Source organism: Marmota monax, unplaced genomic scaffold (assembly GCF_021218885.2).
Source record: "Marmota monax isolate L192 unplaced genomic scaffold, Marmota_monax_Labrador192_F-V1.1 WCK01_AAM20220418_F8-fsc00080, whole genome shotgun sequence".
In the NCBI taxonomy this organism is placed as follows: domain Eukaryota; kingdom Metazoa; phylum Chordata; class Mammalia; order Rodentia; family Sciuridae; genus Marmota; species Marmota monax.
The window spans coordinates 1,636,308-1,658,408 of record NW_026694750.1 but is presented as its reverse complement, the minus strand read 5'-3'; the positions used below and the strand labels follow the sequence as shown (position 1 = coordinate 1,658,408).

The following is a 22,101-nucleotide window of genomic DNA, read 5'->3' as shown; positions in this document are numbered from 1 at the left end:
CCTAGAAAGGGATTAGAGATTGTCCTTAACACGAACCCCAGCATGCACAAAAAAGTAGATTGATAAATTTACATGAACACAAAAAATGCCAGCATGCCATGAAAGAACCCAAAGAAATATGAACCAGAAGCTGTTTATGATTTGTGTCATAAAGGGCTAACATCCCTGCTGTATTACAGAAGTGCTGAGGGAGAGAAGTCAAGTAGAAAAGTGGAGAACACACAGTACACCAGAAAGGAAATGCTGTTGAAGAGACGCCCGGTCCTCACTCAAAATAAGATCAACGCAAGCTAGAACCAGAGCGAAGCACCGCTCTCCTTCTGCCACTGTCAGAAATGCGTGTTTGACGACACACACTGTCGGGCTGCCTGTGGGGAAACAGCACCGGGTGCGTGGCTGATGGGATGAGTCCGCTGAACACCATGGAGGCCATTTTGTAGGATTTCTCAAATGACAGAGGCCCATGCCTTTGACCCATGTCCTAGGAAGTCTTAGGCTTACAGAAGTCTTGTCTTATATGGGAGCTGACACGTGTGCACAGTCACTGATGAGTTAGGTGCCCCCAGCAGGGAACAGGTTAAATAGAATATTATAGAGCTGTAGGAAAAAAAGAAAATTGGAAAATAGGTGGGAAAGAGGAAAACCAAGTCACATCTGTGTTGTCTTATATGTGTGTCAAACTCTCTGGAAGGATAAACAAGAAACCATTCTCCATGACTGGTGGTGGTAGAGAGGGAGACCTTTCTCAGTAGACCTTTCTGGCTCCTGCTGTTGGACGTTGAAGCGGCGTGTGTGCTGCCTGACCAAAGAGGGGAAACAAAAAATGGGGGTTGAGGGCTGGGAGAGGCCACGTGTGGATTACAGTTTTGTAACAAGGTGAGGCTGAGCCATGTTGGGGAATCTCATGTGGAATCCATAGGTGGAGGACAGAGGGGACTGTGGTGGCTAAGGAGAGATTCTTGTCTGTCCCCTCTGTCTCTTGAGAGCCCAGCGGCCCGGGGAGGAGGGGGTTTCCCTCTTGCCCACTTAAAGGTCTCTGAGACTCGAATCCCCCTGCTAGGCTGCATGCTGGCCACCCTCCCTCCCTGTGCACTCACCTCCTGCCACTGAACTTAAAAGAGGAGTCCTGTTCCTCTGCTTTGGTCATCAAACACCAGGAGGGACAGGTAACCTCTGAGAGCTGGCAAGCACGGGTGAGAGAGGTAGAAGCAGAAGCACTCAGGTGTCTAAAAGCACTCAGTGTCTCCAGGCAGCGCTGGCCGGGCAGTGGTGCTCCCTCTTAGAGTTTGGGGATGTTTCTCTTCCTTTCTCACCCTTTCTCAGATCACTCAGGGCCCCGCTTCCCTAGCACAGCAGCATGCATGGGGGTGCCCTCTGGTCAACTTCCCAGTGGCACTGCAGGCTCATTTCATGGCTGGCATGAAGCCTATGCCACCCAACATTCTGAGAACAGTAGCCCCTACCCCTCCTTTAATGACAGTCTCCTATGAGGAGGGAGGGTGTTTGCTAGGTGGCCTAGAGATAGCTGAGGGCGTTGGAGTGGACAGTGGTGCCTCATGGGATCAGATCATGAAAGCACTTTGTGAACTCTGTGTAGGGGAGTGCAGTCGGGAGATCTCTCCTGTGCACCTGGGATGTCCCTCGGGAGCTGTGGGGACTCGGATGTGCTAGGCCCCCTTTTTCCATAGGGGAGGACTCCCAGTGGACGTCTGAAACTGTAGGTAAGACTGAACCTTCTGTATACAGTTTTTCCCCCATACATTCATATCTATGATAAAGTTTAATTTATAAGTTAGGCACAGTAAGATGAACAATAATGAAATAGCACAATTATAACAGTATGTTATAATAAAAATTATCTGAATGTGTTCTCTCTTAAAATAATTGTGTCGTACCATTGATTTTAGCAAGCTCAGCATATGATCATTTTTCTTTCTGTATTGAGAACTTTTGCCACTAAAGGTTTTTCTTTGGCATATCCAGATTGCCAGCCTCACTGCTTTTATGTTTTGGAGCCATTGTTGAGTTACATGGGGGTGACTTGAACGTAACCACTGTGACCGTGAGACGGCCGTCTGATAACCGAGATGGCTAAGTGACTAAAGGGCAGGTAGCACATTCAGCATGGCTGTGATGGACAGAGTGGTGGGACAGGGCGGGACAGCTGAGGTTTCACCATGCTACTCAGAATGGGATGCAACTCAAATCTTGGGAATTGGGGGTTTTTTTGGAATTGTTCGTTTACTATTTTTGGACTACAGTTGACCACAGGTAACTGAAAGGGACGCTGCAGGTAACGGGGGCCGGGGGGTGTTGATCTAAAGGGAATTGGTTCAGGAACCAGTTCCTCAACAACAGCAGCAAATTCTTCTGAGATGGCTCCCAACTCCATTCCTTGGCCTCCGTCCTATCCCAGACCCTCTTTGCCTTTGTGTGTCCCTGCAGAGCTCTCCCCAGCTTTCATGCTTCCGGGACTCCACTTGTGCCTTGTCCTCACAGCCACCCACGCTGCTGTCCTAGAGCAGATCCCATCACCACCCTCACCCAGATCCTGCGGTGTCTCCCCCCTGCTGGTGAAATGGTGTTCAGACTCCTGGGCCCTGTCTTTTCCTTCCCACCCGCAGGTAGACTTGACTCCCTGTGTTCTCCTGGACACTCTTCCTGCAGTTCTTTTGACCAGAGCATCTCTTCTCCCCTGCTGAGGCCCAGGTGCTCAGCAGGTCCACACTGACCCACTTTCCTTACTTGATGCTTGTTTTTCCCTTGTCCCCAGAACCACAGGTCTTGGTCTCCTCCAAGACCCTGCTGACCCCTGGTCTCTTCCCCCCGCTACCCCCACAGGCACATGCCCTGGATAGGCTCTGTCACTCTGTGAAGTTGCCTTGCTCCGTCCTTCAGAGACTTGTGTCTTCTGTCTTTTCTCCCCAGCTCCATGTGAGAGCAGAGCAGGGAGGTCACCTTGGTCTGTGGTGCCCTCGATGATCTTTCTCTGGAGTAGGGCGTCTGCACATGTGGTTCTGTACACCGGGGTGTGTTCACGCCATCCTCACAGGGCCCTGCCCCCTGGCTCCATGCTGGTCACTCAGCTCACTGCTGCTGCACACCTCTGCCCAGCTGAGGCCAGATGACTAGCTGTCTCTGCTGTCCCCAGTGAGGCGGATGGTTCGGAAAGCCTGGGAAGAGAAGGGGACAGAGCTGAACTGATACTTCTGACAGTCACAGCTGTGTACCCTACTTGCCCATCTGCTGAGTCACACACTTGCCTCTCCCCAGGGAAGGATGCTGGGTGTCCCCCCTGACTCTGCCTCCTTTCTCCCACTCTCAGACCCTGTAGGTTCCCGGTGGCGAGATTATGGTGCGTTGGCCATCATCATGGCGGGAATTGCATTTGGCTTTCATCAGCTGTACAAGGTAAGTTGTCTTCCCAGAGGCTACAGGTGCTCTACCTGCTGCCCTGGCAGTCAGCTCCCCTCTCCCAGCTCTTGGTTTACCTCCTGCACAGAGGTGCTGTCCTCGGGGTGCTGCAGGCGCAGGAGGGAATGCGCACCCAGGCCTGGCAGGCGCAAGCCCCTCCTCTCCTGCTCCACTCCTGAATCTCTACTCACAGGGTGACCTTGAGGTCTGTCCCTTGCAGTCTGGGTCGGGCACTTAGAATGGTGCCTGATGTGTAATTTGTGAGGGATAAATTAAGAGCATGGACGCTGGGGGCCATCTGCCTGTGTTAAACCCTGGCTGTGCCCTGAGAAACTGACCACAGGCTCATCTGTAAAATTAGGATAAAACAGATGGTCCCCAACTTACGATAGTCACCTTTACAATGGTGCAGAAGCACACCCATTGCAACCCTTGCTGTGTACCTTCAGTGCAATATTCAGTAAATCACACGAGATTGTCAACATCTTATTGTAAGAGAGACTGTTAGACGATTTTACCCACCGTCAGCTGATGTGCATGTTTTAGGCACGTTGAACGTAGCCTGGGAGATGAGGTGTATTGCATCATTGTTGATGTCCAGTGCTTCATTGTGACATGACTCCCTCTCCTCATCATTGAGGAGCAGCTGCAGTACCTGCTTCGTGAGATTGTAATGAAGAGCACAGGAAAGTGCTGAGACAAGCGGCTGACTCACTGGAAGTACCCCAAACTCCGTTGTTCTACCTTAGTATTTAAAGCCAGGTTGGGGAACCTCAGTGTAGCCATGTTCGTGGGATTGCCTTCTCTTCCAGGGAATGTATAACGTAGGATTCCTCAGGACTCATAAGCAGAGTTGATTGCTTACCACAGAACCTAGGCACCAAGCAAACATTTACTTTGTTGACACCAGTGAAAAGGCCCACCTTGGATCTTTTCTAGAAGGTGAAGAGCCAGGTTGGGTCTCAGGTCCAAGATCTGCTCAACCTGGAGGCCACCCAGGGCCTGAATGAATTCCAGACTCACCATTGTAACTTTTAGCAAGTGAAATACATTTAAACCTTGCATCCTGGGATTCTTAGTTTGGGGCTTAATACAAAAGCTAATGGCAGAGTTATAGCAGAATAACATTTTTTCAGTGGAACATCTGTTGCTGTAGTTGGAAATTGCCATGTAGAAATCCGGAAGCAACTTCTTAGCAAAGGAAACAATCAGTAACGTGATGAGAGAGCCTACAGAATGGGAAAAAATCTTTATCACACACACCTCAGATAGAACACTAGTCTCCAGGATATATAAAGAACTCCAAAAACTTAACACACACACACAAAAACAACAAACTGAATAACCCAATCAGTTCAGCTAAGAAACTGCACAGACACTTTTAGAGAAGACGAAATACAATCCATCAACAAACATATGAAAAAATGTTCATCATCTCTAGCAATTAGAGACATGCAAATCAAAACTACTCTAAGATTTCATCTCACTCCAGTCAGAATGGCAGCTGTCAAGAATACAAACAATAATAAGTGTTGGTGAGGGTGTGGGGGAAAAGGTATGCTACATAGTTGGTGGTACTGCAAATTGGTGCAAGCACTATGGAAAAGCCATATGAAGATTCCTCAGAAAACTTGGAATGGATCCACCATTTGACCCACCTATCCCACTCCTTGGTTTATACCCAAAGGACTTAAAATCAGCCTACTGTAGTGACTCAGGCACATTAATGTTTATAGCAGCTCAGTTCACAGTAGCTTAACTATGGAACCAACCTAAATGCCTTCAACAGATGAATGGATAAAGAAAATGTGGTACATATATACAATGGAATATTACTCAGCCTTAAAGAAGAATGAGATGATAACATTTGCAGGTAAATGGATGGAACTAGAGAATATCATGCTAAATGAAATAAGCCAATCCCCCAAAAAATGAGAGCTGAATGTTTTCTCTGATAAGCACATGCTGATTCATAGTGGGGGTGGGGGGATAGAGAAGAACGAAGGAACTTTGGTTTGTGTAGGGGGGAGTGAGAGGAGAGGAGTGGAGTTGTGGGGCTGGGAAGGACAGTAAAAGGAGACAGACATTATTACCATGTATATATGCACGATTACACTGGAGGAGTGACTCTGCACCGTGGACAGCCAGAGGAAGGAGAAGTTGTGCTCCATTTGTGTACAGTGTGTCAAATGCATTCTGCTGTCAAATAGATTAATCAATTTTTAAAAATCTGGAAGCAAAATGTTCTGGATCCTAGGACTCCCTCCTCTGAGTGGATACCCACCCGTTTCTTGTGTGTGGACGGCTTCTTCCAAATCACTGGCACAGATTAGGCACCAGGAAGGATAATATGACAACACACAGCTTTCCAATGAGTGCCTCGGCCCTGTGAGCCCCACAGGCTCAGGCCACAGGCCACAGCGCAGGCCCTGAGAGGAGCAGGAAGCACAGCCCCTTGGTGTAGGTGCACCAGAGGGCTGCTGTCCGTCTCCACAGAGCTCGGGGCTCTCACCTGTTTGTTTTTTTTTTTTTTTCTTTTGGTTTGGTTTTTAAATTTTTTTTTTTAAGTTGTAGGTGGACAGAATGCCTTTATTTTATTTGTTTATTTTTATGAGGTACTGAGGATCAAACCCAGTGCCTCACGCATGCTAGGCAAGCTTTCTGCCTCTGAGCTATATAGCTCCAGCCCCTCTCACCTGCTTTATAAAAGAAGAAAGACATTGAAATGTCGGTCACAATGGTGACTGAAGAATTTGTGGAACAGAGCTGGGTGCAGTGGCACACACCTATAATCCCAGCAACGTGGGAGGCTGAGGCAGGAGGGTTGCAAGTTCAAGGCCAGCCTCAATAATTTTAGCAAGGCCCTAAGCAACTTAAAATTCAAAAGAAATCTCAAAATTCAAAAGAAAGCGCTGGGGATGTGTTTCAGTGGTACAGCACCTCTGTATTCAATCCCCAGTACTAAAAAAGAAAAAAATAAAGAATTTCTAGAATATTTGTTGATAGTTTTTTTAAATTAAAAAAAGAGGGGCTGGGGTTGTGGCTCAGTGGTAGAGTGCCTGCCTCACACGTGTGAGGCACTGGGTTCAATTCTCAGCACCGCATATACATAAATGAATAAAATAAAAGTTCATTAACACTAAAAAATATTTTTTAAAAAATTAAAAGAAGAAAAAAGAAAGTGGGAAAAAGCCACCCTCTTGCTGCACACATGCATAAGACTTAGGCCGAACAGGGCATGTGCCTCTTGTCACTTCTGACCTCAGAAATGGAGCCCATAGTTGTTTACATGTGTGAGAGTTTCTTGACTTTTATACTTAGGGAATTTTCCACCTGCAACGTCAGACTACATTTGATGAGTTTTAGCTCAGTTGTGAGTAATAACTCACAGGGTGGCTGAAAAGCACTTTGCAAAATAGAAAATGCTTCTACACTTAAGCTGAATGATGGTCTTCACTTAGGAGTCACTCCTGAAATAAGCTCTCCCACAAACCCCCTGTGAAGGGCCTTCTCCTTCCCCATACAGAAGCCTTAATGGAGAAGTTTCCATCTTTTTTCCCCATCTGGGGCCCAAATAGACTAAGAAACAAAGTACCCTTGTGTGGCCCAGCCAGGCCCACGCCGCGTGAGCTCTAGCACCCTCCTTTTCAAGTTGCACTGGGTCTCGCTCCCCTCAAATAGGGGTCCTCGTGTGCTGGCCCCTGTCTTGTGGGTCGAAGGACATTCGCCTCATCCTGCTGTCCAGTGGCCTGCTGCCTGCCTCCGCCCTTCCACACACCCCTGTTCCAAGCCTTGCAGCAGGGTGTCCAGCTATGCCCTCGAGGGCCTTCTTCCAGTGTTCAGAGGACCGGGTGTTCAGGGTTCTTATTTGGTGGCATCACAGTCGCCAGGTGCAGCTTACCCCCTGGGGTACCTGTGAGAAGTGAGTTGTTTGTCTCTGAAGGAGGCTGCTTCTGAGGATTCAGCCTTGGTTTAGCAAAGACCAAGTGATCTCGGGAGACCACGGTATCATCCCTACTAAAAACCAGGGCCCTGAAGTCTGCAGCTGATTTCCCTTTAGTTTCTTGAGTAAGTTTTTATTCATTTAATTTTAATAATTTGTTTTGAAGGGTGAAACAGGAGGCTGCCGACAGCATTGTTTTCCTATATATCCTTCCACATTTTCATCTTACAACTGTTAAAGTAGAATTTAAAGTTTTTGTCATGAAAATATGACATCACTAATAAAAGTTTCCTGTCACAGCAGACCAAACTGGTTTTCCTGGGGCCAGGTTGCAGCTGTGTGGTGGAGCTTGCCCGACAGGTGCCAGACCCTGGGTTCTGTCCCCAGCGCACACGCATGTGCACATGCACACTGGCTTTCTTCATCCCTGTTCTCTCCCGATCCTTGTCCTTATTCAGACAGAATTTTAGATGGTTATAATCGCAGTCTTGTAACTTTTTCAAGTATTTTGTTCGCTTATGGATGTGCCAGGGTTCCCCAAACCTGGGGAGGACGAGGGAAAGTTGGGTGGCGGGATTTGAGAGACGGATGTCAGGTACCTGTGTGCACACCGCTCCCGCCCCTCTGCTTCTTGCAGAAGTACCTGCTGCCCCTCATCCTGGGCGGCCGCGAGGACAGGAAGCAGCTGGAGAGGATGGCGGCGAGTCTCTCTGAGCTGAGTGGCAGCGTGGCCCAGACAGGTAAAGATTAATGACTCCATCAAGTCACCCCTCAAAGCCTTCTCCACGCAGCCCCTTCGCGGCCCCTCCCCTCTCCCTCCGTCTCCACTTTATGTGGTGACTTCATTTATCTGCTCTGAGAATCTGTTCACATTTGCAAATGAAGCCGCCGTCATTTCGGTTTAATTTGAAATTGCTTGTTTACTGTCGGCGCGGCCTCAATTAATTATGTTTTTACGGAAAGGCTCCCAACCTCAGAATATTAATAAGGGGAATAAAATGACAGCCTTTCTAAGGGCTGTAAAGTTCATTTTTAATTTCTGCTTCTATGAGGTTTTCAGGGGGGTTTTCACTGATTTCCCCCCTTCCCTGTAAGAGTCCACGGCAGGGTCAGGAGAGTCTGTAATTACTGTGGCTCCTGGGACCCCGGCCACCTCCTCTGTTATCGACTCCACAGGGCTGGCGTTCATTACCCGCTGCCCCAGCGATGGCCCAGATTAGCTGGGACCTGTCGCGCCAGAGGTGGCTCTGCTCCGTTATAAGCTTGTTTACCAGGTGGAGCTCTGCATCTCAAACCCCGAGGCAGGCGGGAGCCTCCTGTCCGGGTAGCCCATGTCCCTCAGGGGCACCTTCGTGAAATCCTCAGAAGTCTGTAGCATGTATCTGTCACACTGGCATTTGCTCCTAGGAGGGTGATGCGGTGATACCTGGTCCCAGGGGCCATGTGACAGTGGGGTCTAGGCAGACAGCCTCAGGGTGGGAGTAGGATAGGAAGGCGCACTGGAGACAGGGTCTGCAGTTTCAGTCCTCCTGGATGTGGCGGAAGCCTGAGCCTCGGCCTTCCCAGGCTGGACACGCCCTGAGCTCCCAAGGACACGGCTAGGCCCATGAGATGAGTGAGGCAGTGAGAGGGGCCGGGAGAGCCAGGATGGCGCAGCCGGGCGTGATTAGAGGGAGAGGCTGGACCGGTGTGCTGTTGACCACGGACAAGCACACAGTAGAAAGACAGAGTGGAAATCCGGAGGGCAGGTCCAGCGCAGGTGGGTTTCCAGGGCGCAGATGAGTCATCGGAGGTGAGGGGGCAGGGCCTGCAGATAAATGAACCGAAGCAGGAATAGGGGCTGCCCACAGGCATGGGGACTGAGGAGAGAGTCTGTGGGCACCACCTCACCAGACGCCACACTCTCTTCCCCAGTGACTCAGGTACAGACGACACTGGCCTCTGTCCAGGAGCTGCTGAGGCAGCAGCAGCAGAAGGTCCAGGAGCTGGCCCACGAGCTCGCCACCGCCAAGGTACTTACCTCTGGGCCCTGGGTTCCCCCAGGCCCTGTCTGTCCTGTCCAGCTCTTCGCCCTGGTCCTTGTGCCCCAGGTCTGAATGTTGTCTTCCAAGGTCTGAATGTCCTTCACCTGCCATCTGCTGTCTAACCTTTCCTGTGGAAAAGGGAGGCATCACCGTACACTTGGATGGCAGTTACCCATTGAGGCCACCCTTCCTGTCACCTCCCAACAGGAGGAGGGAAGAAAGCTGCCCTTTTCTCTGTGACCTCTGATGACAGCCACACCCCCACAGCTCTGGGCGCCATCATCGTAGGTGCCTGTAGTTGGGCTGCAAGTCACAGGGAGAATATGAGGGGACAGAAGGGAGAAGTGTGCAGTTTCCCAGCAACCCCTGTGCCCGCCCCAGGTGCATGGGCTAACCTTGCCTCAAGTACGTGGGCTTGGGTGATCCCAGTGGAATGGGAACCACCCAGGATCGACTGAGGAAGTTTTCCATGCCTTATTGCCCAAATCTGCAGCAGTCTGGGCAGTATCAGACTGAGGGATCCATCTGCTGGGTTAGAATCCTCACTTTCCTACTTGCTAGCTGTGGGACCACAGGCAAGTTACTTAACTTCTCTGAGTCTTCCTCATGTATATAATGGAGCTATGATGGTTCCTGCTTTGCTGGATTGTGGATGTGCTTAGAATGTTGCCTGACTTTGGTCAGGTCTCAGGGTTGCAGGCCCTGGTTTTCATGGGTGTATGATAGCATCATCATGGCTTAGGCAGACAGGGCCCAGGAGACAGTGGTCCCGTGGCTCCATAATGTCCTCTAAAGGATTTTACCCAGTCTGTTCTGCTAAGGGAAGACACCTTCAATGCACTAGATTGCAAAACCAGGAAAGTGGATCACTTCCTGCTTCTGATAGAGTCTGAGGTGCCTCTTGTGAAGACCCAAGAACCCCCTCCCGATGTCTCTCCCACACCCAGGTGTTGCCTCACCCCCTCCTCAGGTGGCTGCAGCCCCTGTGGGTCCCTGTGGCAGCAGCCTTCACCCCACTTGGTTATCTTTTGGATCAGTGGCCTGTCAGTGGCCAGCAGCCATTCTGGAAACTGGGAAATTGCTTTCAGACCTTAAACATTACGATTAAGACCACGTGTTGAATTTGAAGGCGGGTGGGGTGGGCTTTTCCTGGTGGCTGAGATGGCCCCATAGAACTCCTCCGCTTGCTGTTCTCAAGCCCCTCCCCCTCCAGGCTTCTGTCCCCCTCTTGGTGATGAAGTGGGGTTCTCCAGCCTGGCATCTAAACACATGTGAGGACTTTGGTTACCCCATAAACCAAAGACTCAGAGCTGTGTTTTCTCAGCTGTGATGTAAGTTTTTATATCTGGCTTCCAAACTCCTACTGGAGCACTGTAAAAAATTAAAAAGAAGAGCTTTAAGTAATTAAAAAAACCTACATAAAACTGAAGGCTGCGAGTTTTCGACAACTGTTTTTTAAAGAGATTGGCTAAAAAGCCCCAGATGTCAGATTTTATTTCTGAATCCTGGCATCTGGCAGCACATGCGTTTGGTAATCGGAGTCCTGTGCAGGCCGGGAGTGGAAGTCTCTCCTGCTTGATGGGCTGCTGTAGCTTCCAGGGCGCGGAGGAGCTCATCAGCAGCTTCTGTGCCCTCGTCATCTGCTGATCTGGAGTGGGGACCCTGCAGGGTTGTGTGTGAGGGTGGCAGACATGGGCCCGCATTCTCCTGGACTGCAGGTTTCCTTCCCCCTGGGCGGCCTCAGCTGGGTGGGCCTGCAGTCGCCACTGTGCATTGGGGAAAGAGCCAGGCTCACCCCATCTGGAGGCAGCCTCCGGCTCAGGGAGGCAGGCACTTGAGCTGAGGCCTCCTGGCCGGGGTGAACCACTGTATACCCAACACACTCACCCCGGCGGCTTGGCCACCCGCAGCTCCCATGCGGGGTGGTGGGATTGGCTCTCCTCTTGTCCATCTGTCCTGACAGGATTTGCCAAAAGCCATGTGCAGCAGCCCTGTGTGAAGGAGGTTCTGTCCTGGCCCTGGGGAAGGGCAGCTCAGAGCCCAGGGGCTGTTCTCTTCTCTGCTCTGCAACCAGAGTCATCCCAAAGAAGGGATGTGATTGGGTAGCATGACCTGCAGGTGGCTTTGCAGACAGGGAGGAGCAGTCCTGGGATGTCCTCTGGCCCCCAGGGCCCTCTAGAGACCAGACATCACCTAGCAGGAGCAGGAGGTCCCCAGCAGCTCCAAGCAGCCCAGCATGTGGTGAAGCCTGTCCTCCAGGCTGTAGGAGTGGCCCGCAAGGGTTGAGGTGCCCCAGCCTCTCTGATGCCCGGTGTGGCTTCCAGGCTCAGGAACACCAGTTTTGAGGCCACCCCGGCTGAGCCCCTTGCTCACTTCCAAGGGGCATTTCTTTTGGAAGGAGTGGGATTTAGTTTTTATTGTTCTTTTGTTTTAATGAGCATTTCAAACACAGAAGGGAGGGCATTGCTCACTCCAGCAGACTCCTGCCCGTCCTCCAGGTGTCACCCCTCCTTTCAGATACCACAGCGAGTCTCCCTGAAAGATGAGAGCTCACGCATCACGTCACTTTACAAACCCACAGTACCACGGTGCTGCCTGTCCTGTGCCCTTAGACACCCAGAGCCCAGGGAGTGTGGTTTTGAAGGGAGTCGCCTCCGGCAGTGCCAGGCCCTTCACGCAGGATCGCCAGGCTGTGGCCAGATAAAATGTGCCAGCTGCTATTGCCTTCAGGGTGCTCCTAAGCCACACCTTGCCCACTCGGGTGGCATGGGGGTGCCACTCTGACCTGCATCTCCTGTGTCTTGACTTTCAGGCCACCACATCCACCAACTGGATCCTGGAGTCCCAGAATATCAACGAACTCAAGTCGGAAATTAACTCCTTAAAAGGGCTTCTTTTAAATCGGTAGGCGAGAAGGCTCAGGTTCCACCTTATCTAGGTCCCTGCTTGGGACAGCAAGCAGGAGAGACCTCCTGGGCTGGCCTCGCAGCGGTGGGGAGCTCAGGGCTCCCCCAGGGCTCCCCAGGCAGCTTCTGACTGAGCTGTGGGATTCTGGCACTGAGTGCGGAGACCTGGGAGCTTCTGCTTCCCTCCCCAGAGCCCTTCTCCCTCCAGGCTGACAGTCGGCGGCACCCACAACAGTTTTGAAATAGCAGCGGCTCTCTGGACCTCTCAGGCGAGGAGCAGTGGGCACTCCCGCTGGGTTCCTCCTGAAGCAGGGGCTCCTAGAGGCAGGCTACCCCTCCCGCTTCCTGAGCCCAGACAACCTCAGTGACAGCTTTGCCCAGAGAAAGTCCCAGTGAGGGCCACTTAGTTCGAGGAGCTCTCCACAGGCAGAACAGTCCTCACCTCCCTCCACCTTCCCTGGTATTCCTGTGCTGTCCCTCCACAGGGCAGCCCTGATGGTAAGGTGACCAGCTTTTCCTGGTTTGCCCAGGCCTGACCTGATCTTAAAGCTGGAAGTCCAGTGTCCCAGGAGCCTCTTTGTCCTGGGAAACCAGGAAGAGTGGTCATCCCACACAAGCGGCACCCTGGCAGCCCTTGTCTGGATGCCGTCCTTCCTCCGCTGGACTTGGGGTTCAGTGGCACCCAATGTGGGACCTTCATAGAGATCAGGGATGGAGGGTGTAGGGATTGGGTAGCCAGAGACCTCATTTTCAAACACGCCCGCCCTGTGTTCCCTGAGGAAGAGAACATGTCCTCAGAACAGGTGAGGGGCCCGGGGGCCCGAAGGTGATTAGTAAAAGAGATCTTTCCTGACCTTGGTGGTGGAGAGACCAGGCAGTTGGGGAACTTTGAGCAGGTGGAGTTCCTCACTGGCTTTGTGCCGCTGAGGCTAGTGAAGGCTGGGGTGTGCGCCCCTGAGGTGGAGGCTGTTTCTGCGGCCAGTGCTGGCTGCCCAGAGTGGGAACAGGGCTTTGTCCCATGGGTCCCTACAGGGATGGGCCTACAAGTCACAGATCTTCACTTCCAAGCAGTTGCCAAGCAGGCCTGGCCTCCCGGGTCCCCCCTGGAATGGGATTTGGTCTGGGCTGGCTGCTGGCCCAGGGCCTAGAAGGGAACACGGAAGCAGAAAGGGAAACCTGTCTGTTCCCTGTCACTTGGGCTCAGAGGCTTTCTACCAACATGCACCAAGTTACCTCTTGATGCTGATGTCTGAGCCTCGGCCAGTGGCCACCTTCTGCCCAGGCCATAGACAAGTTAGTGTCGAGGTCGGTGTGTCCCGAGCCCTTGCAGCGCCTGCGTCCTTCCTTTGCTGCCTCTGGGGTGGAGGCAGGGCACTGCTGGGTCAGGAGCTCGACAGCCTCACTCTAGGCAGGGGAGGCCCCAGAGCCCCCAGTGCAGCCGGGCATCCTGTGGGCAGCGCAAGGGCTCTGGCACCCTTCTTAGCTGATGCAGCCTCCGTTGGGCCAAGAGGTTTGTTCTCTGGTCCCCTGCTGGGTATCTCTGGGGGCACCGTTCCCATCATGGCTCTCGGGGGTCAGTGAAGGAGGGGCTGTGATGGGAAGCCCCAGCTGGGGTCACCAACCTCGGCCTGGCCCCCTGCTCTCCCCTGCCAGGAGACAGTTCCCGCCATCCCCGTCAGCCCCGAAGATCCCCTCCTGGCAGATTCCAGTCAAATCGCCGTCACCCTCCAGCCCTGCAGCCGTGAACCACCACAGCAGCAGTGACATCTCGCCAGTCAGCAACGAGTCCACGTCCCCCTCGCCTGGGAAGGAGAGCCACAGTCCCGAGGGCTCCACGGCCACCTACCACCTGCTAGGCCCCCCGGAGGAAGGCGAGGGCGTGGTGGACGTGAAGGGCCAGGTGAGGATGGAGGTGCAGGGCGAGGAAGAGAAGAGGGAGGACAAGGAGGACGAGGAGGACGAGGAGGACGACGATGTGAGCCACGTGGATGAGGAGGACGTCCTGGGGGTGCAGAGGGAGGACCGCAGAGGTGGGGACGGGCAGATCAACGAGCAGGTGGAGAAGCTGCGGCGGCCCGAGGGTGCCAGCAACGAGAATGAGCGGGACTAGGGCCTCTCCCAGGGACACCGTCCAGCTGTGGGCTCTGGGCTCTGGCTCTGGCTCTGGGCGGGGATGGCCTCAAGCCAAGGTCTGGGCAGAGCTGTGCTTGGCTGCAGAGCGTGAGGCTCCCGTTTCTGTCCACATCTGCGTCTCACCTGAGCAGCATCCCAGGCCCAGCCCACACCCCACTCAGCTCAGCCCAAGCAGGTGGCTTTGCCTTCCTCACAGCCAGACCGAGGACACCAAGCCTCGGAGCCCCACCCCCGACAGTGTCTCCTCGGGGTGCTGGCCGGCTGAGCGTCTGGACTGAGCTGACACCGTGCATGGCAAGAGCTCATGTGGTTACCTGCCTTCTCCCAGTGGGGAGGAGCCACAGTCCCCTTGGTCTCTGCTGTCCCTGCTCTGTCCTCTAGGCCTGGCCCATGGCTCACTCTTCGCGCTGTTTCCAGAAGCCAGAGCCCTGGACCCATTCCCCCTCAGCAACAGCCTGCCAGGGCCAGCCTCCCCACAGCCGGGCCCTGCCTGACAGGTGGGCACCTGTCCCCACCCCCAGCCCACACGCCCTGGCATCCTCTCCAACAAATGAAATCACACTGCGCTTCAGACCGTCCTCGCCGGCTGTGTCGTGGTTCAGCTGATCCCGTGGGGAGATGTGATTTTCGCTCCACGGCAGGGCCAGGCGGCAGAGCCTTCCTGACCAACAGCCATGTCTGTCCTTCCCACCAAGGAACATGTTCATTTGTGTCATCATGTATAGATTTCAGAATATAAGATATGATTGTATATAATTGTAATAAATACGAGTTGCCACTATTTAACTCCTGCCTGTGGCTCCCTGTCTGCTGAGGGCCCTTTGTGCCCCCTGAGGACTGCTCAGAAGCACCCCAGCTGAGCCCCAAGAAGGGCCAGAGGGACGTGGGGAGGGCGAGGGGCCTGGGCAGCCTCTGTCCCCCGACCCCGGGGCCTTCCCCAGGGCTGCTTACCCGGAACTGCAGGAGTCCTTCCTGTGCAGGCCGCAGGGACGACGTCCTGGGAGCCGCAGGGCCTCCTTGGCTGGGCGCAGACCTGGTGTGAGCATGGTGAGCTTCTTCCTTAAATGGACGCGCGTTCCCAGGAGCGGGTGTCCTCTGCCTCGTCTCCGCGCCCTCCCTGCCTCCCTCTAACCTTCACAGAGCATGGAGCGCAAACCTGAGCCAGCAGCTCCTGCCAAGGGCCGCTCCGCGCTCCTCAAGTCCGCCTGGGCCGGGCCTGGGACTGCTGGCACTGCCCTGTCTGGGCCTCCTGTGGACACAGCCCAGAAATGGCACAGGCCCTGGCCACCACTGCAGGTGGCCACAGCGGGGTGCAAGCTCCCCCAGTGGCCTCCCAGGCCCTGGCCAGACTGAGGGACTTGGCCTCAGGGCAGTTTTATTCCAGAAGAGAGAGGTCACAGCCCTGCTGTGGGGCCCACCGAGGCAGCAAGTGGCCCTGCCTGTCTGGCCCGGGGGGGCGGGGGGAGGGGGGGCAGGCTTGTCCTCTGTCCTCATCACCTCAGGTGACACTCCTCAGGTCTGTTTCCCCAGCCATGTGACCCTTAGGGACCTGCAAAGCCTGGTGAGAGCCATCCCTGCACTTGTCCTCTTGCTTCGTCCCCTGCCTCCTTGCATCCCTGAGAATCTCAGCTCTGGGGTGACCAGCCTGCCTGAGAGGGGACCCTGTGTTCTCAGGGACCCAAGGAGTCCCAGCCTTGGTGGCCAGGCCGACTGACCTTGGCTGCTCCAGCAGAGGGCAGGGCGTGGCCCCGCCGGGGCAGCTGATGCCGGGCCTTCCCCCTCTGGCTGCTGTGCTGCTGTCCCTCCATGGTGAGTGGGGACATGGCTGTTGAGCAGACAGGACCCCCCCGGGTTTGGTCACCATTTGTCATAGTTGTTAAACTTCCAGGGTCCCTCCTAGTGAGACCAAAGAGCAGGTGTCCAGGGGAAGGTCGAGGCAGGGGAGGCGCTGGCCGCGACCAGGACCTCGCGATCCCTCCCCCTCAAGACCTGGGCCCTGAAAGAGGGGTCCTGGGCTTCACCGTTCCTGAGGTGGGGGCTGCAGGGCCACCTCAGGGCACGTATTCCTAGCCCAGGGGTCAGCAGGAGGGAAAGTCCCCAGCTCAAGCAGGGAGGAGAAGGGGTGAGAACCTGGGGCCCCAGGCCTTTGCCCCTCAGGTCCTGAGCGCCGAGTTCTGCTTTTGAGGACAGAGAGTCTGGCATGACTTCAGGGAGAGGAAAACCCCTCCCCAAAACGCACAAGTGCTGCCTAATAAAGGCTGTTGCTGGACCAGGGCGGACGGCCCTGCGGAAAAAAAGCCTTTCATTAGAAAAATAATGCATTTCATCCAAATAAGGTAAAAATATTTGGAATGGGGCAGAAGTGAGCAGCAGGCAGCGCCTGTCAGGCCCTCTCTGGAAGGGAGTAGATTATTAAACTCAATTACAACGTCTTTTTATAAAGCGCCGTTAGGAACAGACTAGCCCAGTGCCTGGAGGCCACGGGCCAGCTGTCCTGACCCCCCCAACAGGCTCCCCTCCGACTCCGGGGTCTCCCTAGCACTGGGTGACTTGTGGGACTCCCTTGGACAGGGGCATTTTGGGGAAGGACAGGGGCCCTCCTTTGGCTTTCGAGCCACCCAAAGAGGAGGCCAGGCCGGGAGCATCCTAGGGGCTTGCGCGGGCCTGACCCTCCTGCAGGGAGGCCCCAGGCCAGGCCCAGAGCAGGTAGTCGCCCATGGAAATCTCAGCTCCTGGGGTGACCATCTGCGGCCCGTGTCCCGGGACCTCTTGGGTGGGAAAAGGGGGCGTTCTGAGTTGGGGGAAGGGGCTACCAAATTTGTGTCCACAAGTGTTGACCTTTTTCCTTTTGCGGAAGTACATGTCCGCTGATGAGGACGGCCAGTGGACGGGCAGGGAAGGAGAGTCCCCTCCCACCCCTCCGGTTTTGCTGTGCTGTGTGGTGGGTCTCGTAATTTGTTTTAAAATAAAAACAGAAGCTCTCCTCAGAGCTGTGCGCTTGTCTGTCCTGAACAGTGGGCGGACTGCCTGTCCTCTGGGTCCTCACACCCCCGCCCTGCCCCCCTCCCAAAGCCCATGCTGGCGCCATCTGCTTGCAGAGAAGAGGGAGGGGGCGTGGGGCAGTGCAGAGGTGCCTGTGAGACCCCTCAGGTGAAGCATCCACCTGGGGCGGGCACCAGGCCCTGGCCACCCCACGGGCCTGACCCTCCTTTCCAACAGGAAGAGCAAAGCCACTCTTCTGTCCCTGCTCAGTGCAGGTGTGTCTTACCCTGGGGCCAGTGGCCTCCTGGCCAAGGAGAATGTCTAGAAACAGGGCCAGGCCCAGGCAGGAGCCGCCGGCCTCCACGGGCACCGCCCTGCACCTGCCACACCAGGCCACTGCTCTTGACACTCTTTCTTATCAAAATGAGTTTGAAATCTCAGCCAGCGTTTGGGGTGATTTGACCTGAAGCGTGAAGGAGCACCTGTGAGTCCTCCCCCTCCCAGCAGCCAGGGCTTGTTACGGCTTCATCGCGAGTGGCCTGAGCCTTTCTTTCTCCATGGCCAGTGCTGCCAGGAAGGACGTCTTCATAGTGGCGGATGCTGGGTCCCCTGGTGAACACCAGTAGCCCCAGCTGGAAATTTCGGCACAAGTTTATGGAGAGTCTTTGGTAGGGAACTGGGGTCTCCCTCCAGGTGTGGGCTGTGGGCCTAGGGGACATCAAGCAGCCAGCGATGGCCACATCAGCTGTCCTCTGCCTCCGGCCCTTGCTGGGGGCCTTTGGAGCCACTTCCTGTCTGATCTGCCCCAGAGGGTAGGGCAGTTCCTCCCAGGAAGGATGGCACAGGCCTGGCTTCTCTTTGTTTCTGGCAAGGCCCCAGATTCCAGAGCTTTCCAGGGGCGCTGTGGCCGGTCCTGCTTCTTGGAGGTCTGATCCAGGCTGGGGCAGTGTGTTTTCTTCCTACCCTGGGCCCTGGCCCTGGGCCAAGGCCACCTGTGGGGCCAGGTCTGACCCTCAGAACAGTAATAGACAACCTGCCTTGCTCAGTGGCCTGCCACTCTCTGGGCTGGGGCCAGACCTGCTCCAAGGACCACACTGGGGAGGGGCAGGCCACCATGCTCAGCTAGGAGCCTGTGCAGCTGGTTCTGGCTCTCGCCAGGAGGTTCCAGAGCTCCTGAATGTGCCCCAGTTTGGGTGTTGACTGCACACCACCAGAGCTGATTAAATCCCAGAGGGAAAACATGCCCGACTGCATTTCCTACTGGGTCCAGCAAGCCACGGGCAGCTTCCTGGGCCCCTGCCCACTGCCTGCTGCCCAGCAGGGAGCGGTGCCACCTGCAGCAGCGGGCTCCCCACTGGCCGAGTGGGTGCAGGTGGGTGGGCCCTTCTTTCTGCCCTCTAGGAGCAACAGCCTGTTGGTTCCCTGGTCTTTCTGGAGTGGTGCTGTGAGACCCAGTGCCCCTTCCCTGGATCCTGTCAGGAGGCTGGCTGGGCAGCTGGTCTTACCTCCTATTTCCAGGGTGTGTGGATCTGCCAAAATCCATCCAGGCCCAGTCGATCTGGGAACAGGGTGTAGTCTGGGGGCCGAGTCAAGACCATCAAATTGCTTCGAGGCTCTAGCTTCCAGGAGTCCAAGACCTGCCCCCACTCTCTGCTGCCCACTGCTTTGGTGCCCAGGGGGAGCCCTGTGGCCACGCCACCCCCCAGTCCCCCTGCCAGCAGAGGCTGGGACTTGGCTCCCTGCCTCCTTAAGGCCCCATGGGAGGCCATGTGCCCACCGGGGCCTACAAAGCTCCAATAATGGTTTTAATTTGTTGAACTTGTGTTTTATTCCATAAATTAGTCACTGTTTTATTTAACAGAATCAAGATATCCACAAACAATAGGCGAGTTCCAACTTGAACATTTTAATAAGACCGAAAAAAGTATATATTTTCGTGTCTGTTACAAACGTATTTATGTAAATAGCCTGTGGGCCTCGGTCCAGGAGGAAGGCCGACGGGGAAGGGCCCCGTGCGCTGGGCCTGGGCTGGCCAGAGAGGCTTTGTGGTGGCAGATGACACCAAGCTGGGCTCTGAGGGGACAAGCTGCTCTGCTGTGGTCCCCAGGCAGCTGGCTGGTGCTCAGATGTGCCAGGTGCAGTGAGGGGGATGAGTGTGCCCCAGGGACCAACTTCTTGATCCCTTCAGAAAAGTGGATGTCTTCCCCTGTGGCAGGGATGTGGCAAGCCAGCAAGATGCTCTTCATCATGGAGGACAAGAGTGGCTCCACACATGTCCGCTCCCAGGGCCACCTGGAGGCCAGCTCGGGACAGGCCGGACAGGATGATGAGGTTTGAAGAGGACCCTCAGAAGCGTCAGGCACATGGGAGCCAAACGAGGAGCCGTTAGGTCTGCACTTTGGGCCACTCCCTGGTGTCCAAGGGCACCCCCCGCCCCCGCCATGGAGCCACCAGAGCGCCCGCAGCTCAGGCCCTGGCCCGTGGCTACGGACCCAGGAACTAGCCCCCAGTTCTGCCATGACGAGCCTCGAGCCAGATCCTCGCCAGCATCCGGAGTGGATCCGGGTACGCGCCGTTCCTGGCCTGGGCAGGTCCCTGCAGGAAGGAGGAAGGCGCTGAAGGAGGGGCTGCAGGATGACCCTGCCAAGCACTCGCCCAGTAGCCCTGACTAGGACAGGGTAGGACGGGGTCTCGGGGAGGCCTGAGCCTCACTGCTGGATGGCCCTACCTGAGGGTGCTCCTGAGCCTCAAGCCGGGTTTCAGGCAGGGCCCAGGATGGGAGGAGACCACTTTCCAGCAGGGCAAGTCCTGAGCCCACCACTGTCATCAGCAAGCTGGAAGAACCTGGCCTGGTGCCCAGGACAAAACTGGTCTGTCCCCCATCTCCCCACTGGGCTTGAAGATGACCAGCGCCCTCCTCCCTTCCCTTCACTGGCACATGGAGCAGGGCTTGTTTGCACCACCCCACATAGCTGGGTCACGGCCAGCCGCTTGGGGGCGATTTTAAAAATAAAAGATAACTTGATGGATTTTTTTTTTCCAGTTTTTATTGAGTGAAAATGTCAAACCTTGCATCAGTCATGCAAAAAAAAAAAATCAAATAAATAAAACACATATATTAAATTTCTAATAGCACTAAATTCAAGTGGAAAAATATTCAGTTCTTAATAACCAGGTGCCGAGGAGACCAGATTCAAGTAATCAGAGCACGCGCTGTTCAGTTCGGTTTCACGTTCTGCGTTTTTTTTGTCTCAAAACCTCTCTATACATCTCTATATATCTATATATGTATATACATATAGATATATACACACATATGTGCATACATATTATTTTATATTTATATATATACACATACATAGTTATAAAACATTAAAAAGAGCATTGGTGGATCAAGCATCATTTTCCCCACAGAAAGAAAATAAAACAAAAATTACACATTAAAATTCAAAATGAGCTAGCAATGGCTTATAGTCCTAGTGTGCAATATGAAGGTTACAAAAGGCTAGACTTCGCACTGTCGGCATCTTCGTTTTTCTTTTCTTTTTTTTTTAAATTTTTTGTTTGATTTTGCTACATTGAAAAATGTTTTTTTGTTTTTGTTTTTTTCCTTTACAAAACTCCTTAGACAGAGTCCTGTGGTAGGTCAGAGCCTGGGCAAATGCTCAGCAGCAGCACGTGGTGCCCACAGGATTCAGGAGGCTCTGGTAGGGGCTGTTTAGAAATCAATTGACTTCCTGTTGAATCGGGTGCACTGACTACTCCTCCCTCCCTGCTCCCTCTCCAGCTCAGGGGGTCCTGGCTTTCTAGCTGTGGGCAGCTGAGAGGAGACACACACACACACACACACACACACACACAGGAAAAAGAAAACCACTGCCCTTGAAGCCCTTTGGGGTGGGGGCTTCAGGGAGATAAGACTCTACCCCAACCCTCTAATGCCTGCTGGGCCTGTTCTTTCTCCCCAGCCGGAGGCCCCGTGGGGCCCTGAAGTGCAGAAGAGGGACAGAGGCTGGAGGGCAGCCTGCCCCGTCTGGGGACTGCAGCAGCCAGGTCAGGTGTGTGCCTGCCATTAGCCCTGCACTGGGCTGACAGCCTCAGAACCTCCAGGAGGCGGGGTTTGAAAAAGGGGCTGAATCTGGGTGGGTTGCACCAGCCTAGAAGCATCCCGAGCAAAATAAGAAGACAAACTGGGACAACAAGCAAGAAGCCCTGCAAAGCCACACGCATAACCAACAGAGGAAAACTCCAATGTTAAATTAACTACAAACTCGTGTCAACAGTAATAGTCCATTTTTCTTGTCTCTACAAAATTCAAGTTAAAAGTTGGAATCACGCAGCTCTCATCAGTGCTAGTGTGAAGACGGACAGCCTCAAACTGCTAAGGCCTCTAAAATCAAAGCTAAACATCCACGGGAGAAGTCGCACCCCCTTCTCCAAGCTCAGGCTGGTCCGCGGGGTGTGGCACTCAGCCGCCCGCTTTTGCTTGTCTTTTTTTTTTTTCCTTTGCTCTACGTAGAATAATAACCTTTACAGGAAAAATACTGTACAACTTCTTGTATTTTTTTCCATTTTGAATATTAAAGCCCAAAACAGCCGCATCCTTCCTGTTTGCACCACCAGGGTGGCTGATACCCCAGTCCCCAAGGCTCCATTTGGGTGGGTTGGGACACAGCCTCTTTTTTTTTAACGGGGTGGG

General features: G+C 54.1%; 2 protein-coding genes across 6 annotated transcripts in view; one reads left to right on the top strand and one right to left on the bottom strand.

Moving 5' to 3' along the window:
- Positions 1-15,206, top strand: part of Pex14 (peroxisomal biogenesis factor 14) — a 138,920-nt gene extending 123,714 nt beyond the window's left edge. Inside the window, exons 5-9 of the mRNA XM_046424788.2 lie at positions 3,326-3,411; positions 7,995-8,097; positions 9,272-9,369; positions 12,194-12,285; positions 13,941-15,206. Coding sequence (XP_046280744.1) covers positions 3,326-3,411; positions 7,995-8,097; positions 9,272-9,369; positions 12,194-12,285; positions 13,941-14,397 — 836 coding nt within the window. The 3' untranslated portion in view covers positions 14,398-15,206. The remainder of the gene's footprint in view (positions 1-3,325; positions 3,412-7,994; positions 8,098-9,271; positions 9,370-12,193; positions 12,286-13,940) is intronic.
- LOC124079305 (uncharacterized) lies at positions 130-16,797 on the bottom strand. 5 transcript variants are annotated; one of them, XR_009224926.1, is made up of 8 exons: positions 16,442-16,797; positions 16,136-16,316; positions 15,577-15,669; positions 15,372-15,453; positions 11,269-11,372; positions 9,378-11,147; positions 3,937-9,164; positions 130-3,173 (listed from the first exon to the last, which is right to left on the bottom strand). XR_009224926.1 is itself a non-coding variant. In XM_058572666.1 (6 exons), exons 2-6 carry the CDS (start codon positions 16,282-16,284, stop codon positions 9,141-9,143), a joined length of 480 nt encoding a protein of 159 aa, XP_058428649.1. In that variant the 5' UTR covers positions 16,285-16,316; positions 16,442-16,797; the 3' UTR covers positions 8,258-9,140. The 5 variants fall into 5 exon arrangements, 2 of the variants coding, with proteins under 2 accessions (XP_058428649.1, XP_058428648.1); XM_058572666.1 differs by lacking the exons at positions 130-3,173; positions 11,269-11,372 and having other exon boundaries at positions 8,258-9,164; positions 9,378-9,509; XM_058572665.1 differs by lacking the exons at positions 130-3,173; positions 3,937-9,164 and having other exon boundaries at positions 9,192-11,043.
- Between the last annotated feature and the right edge of the window lie 5,304 nt (positions 16,798-22,101).

What these genes read in the sequence shown, in the direction of transcription:
- LOC124079305 (XM_058572665.1), bottom strand. Translation starts at nt 16,284, where the DNA reads ATGGTGACCAAACCCGGGGGGGTCCTGTCTGCTCAACAGCCATGTCCC. An exon ending in GGCAGGAGCTGCTGGCTCAG is followed by an intron (nt 15,454 to 15,576) that starts GTTTGCGCTCCA and finishes TGCTCACACCAG; the next exon opens with GTCTGCGCCCAGCCAAGGAG. An exon ending in CGGGTGGCCAAGCCGCCGGG is followed by an intron (nt 11,044 to 11,268) that starts GTGAGTGTGTTG and finishes ACAACCCTGCAG; the next exon opens with GGTCCCCACTCCAGATCAGC.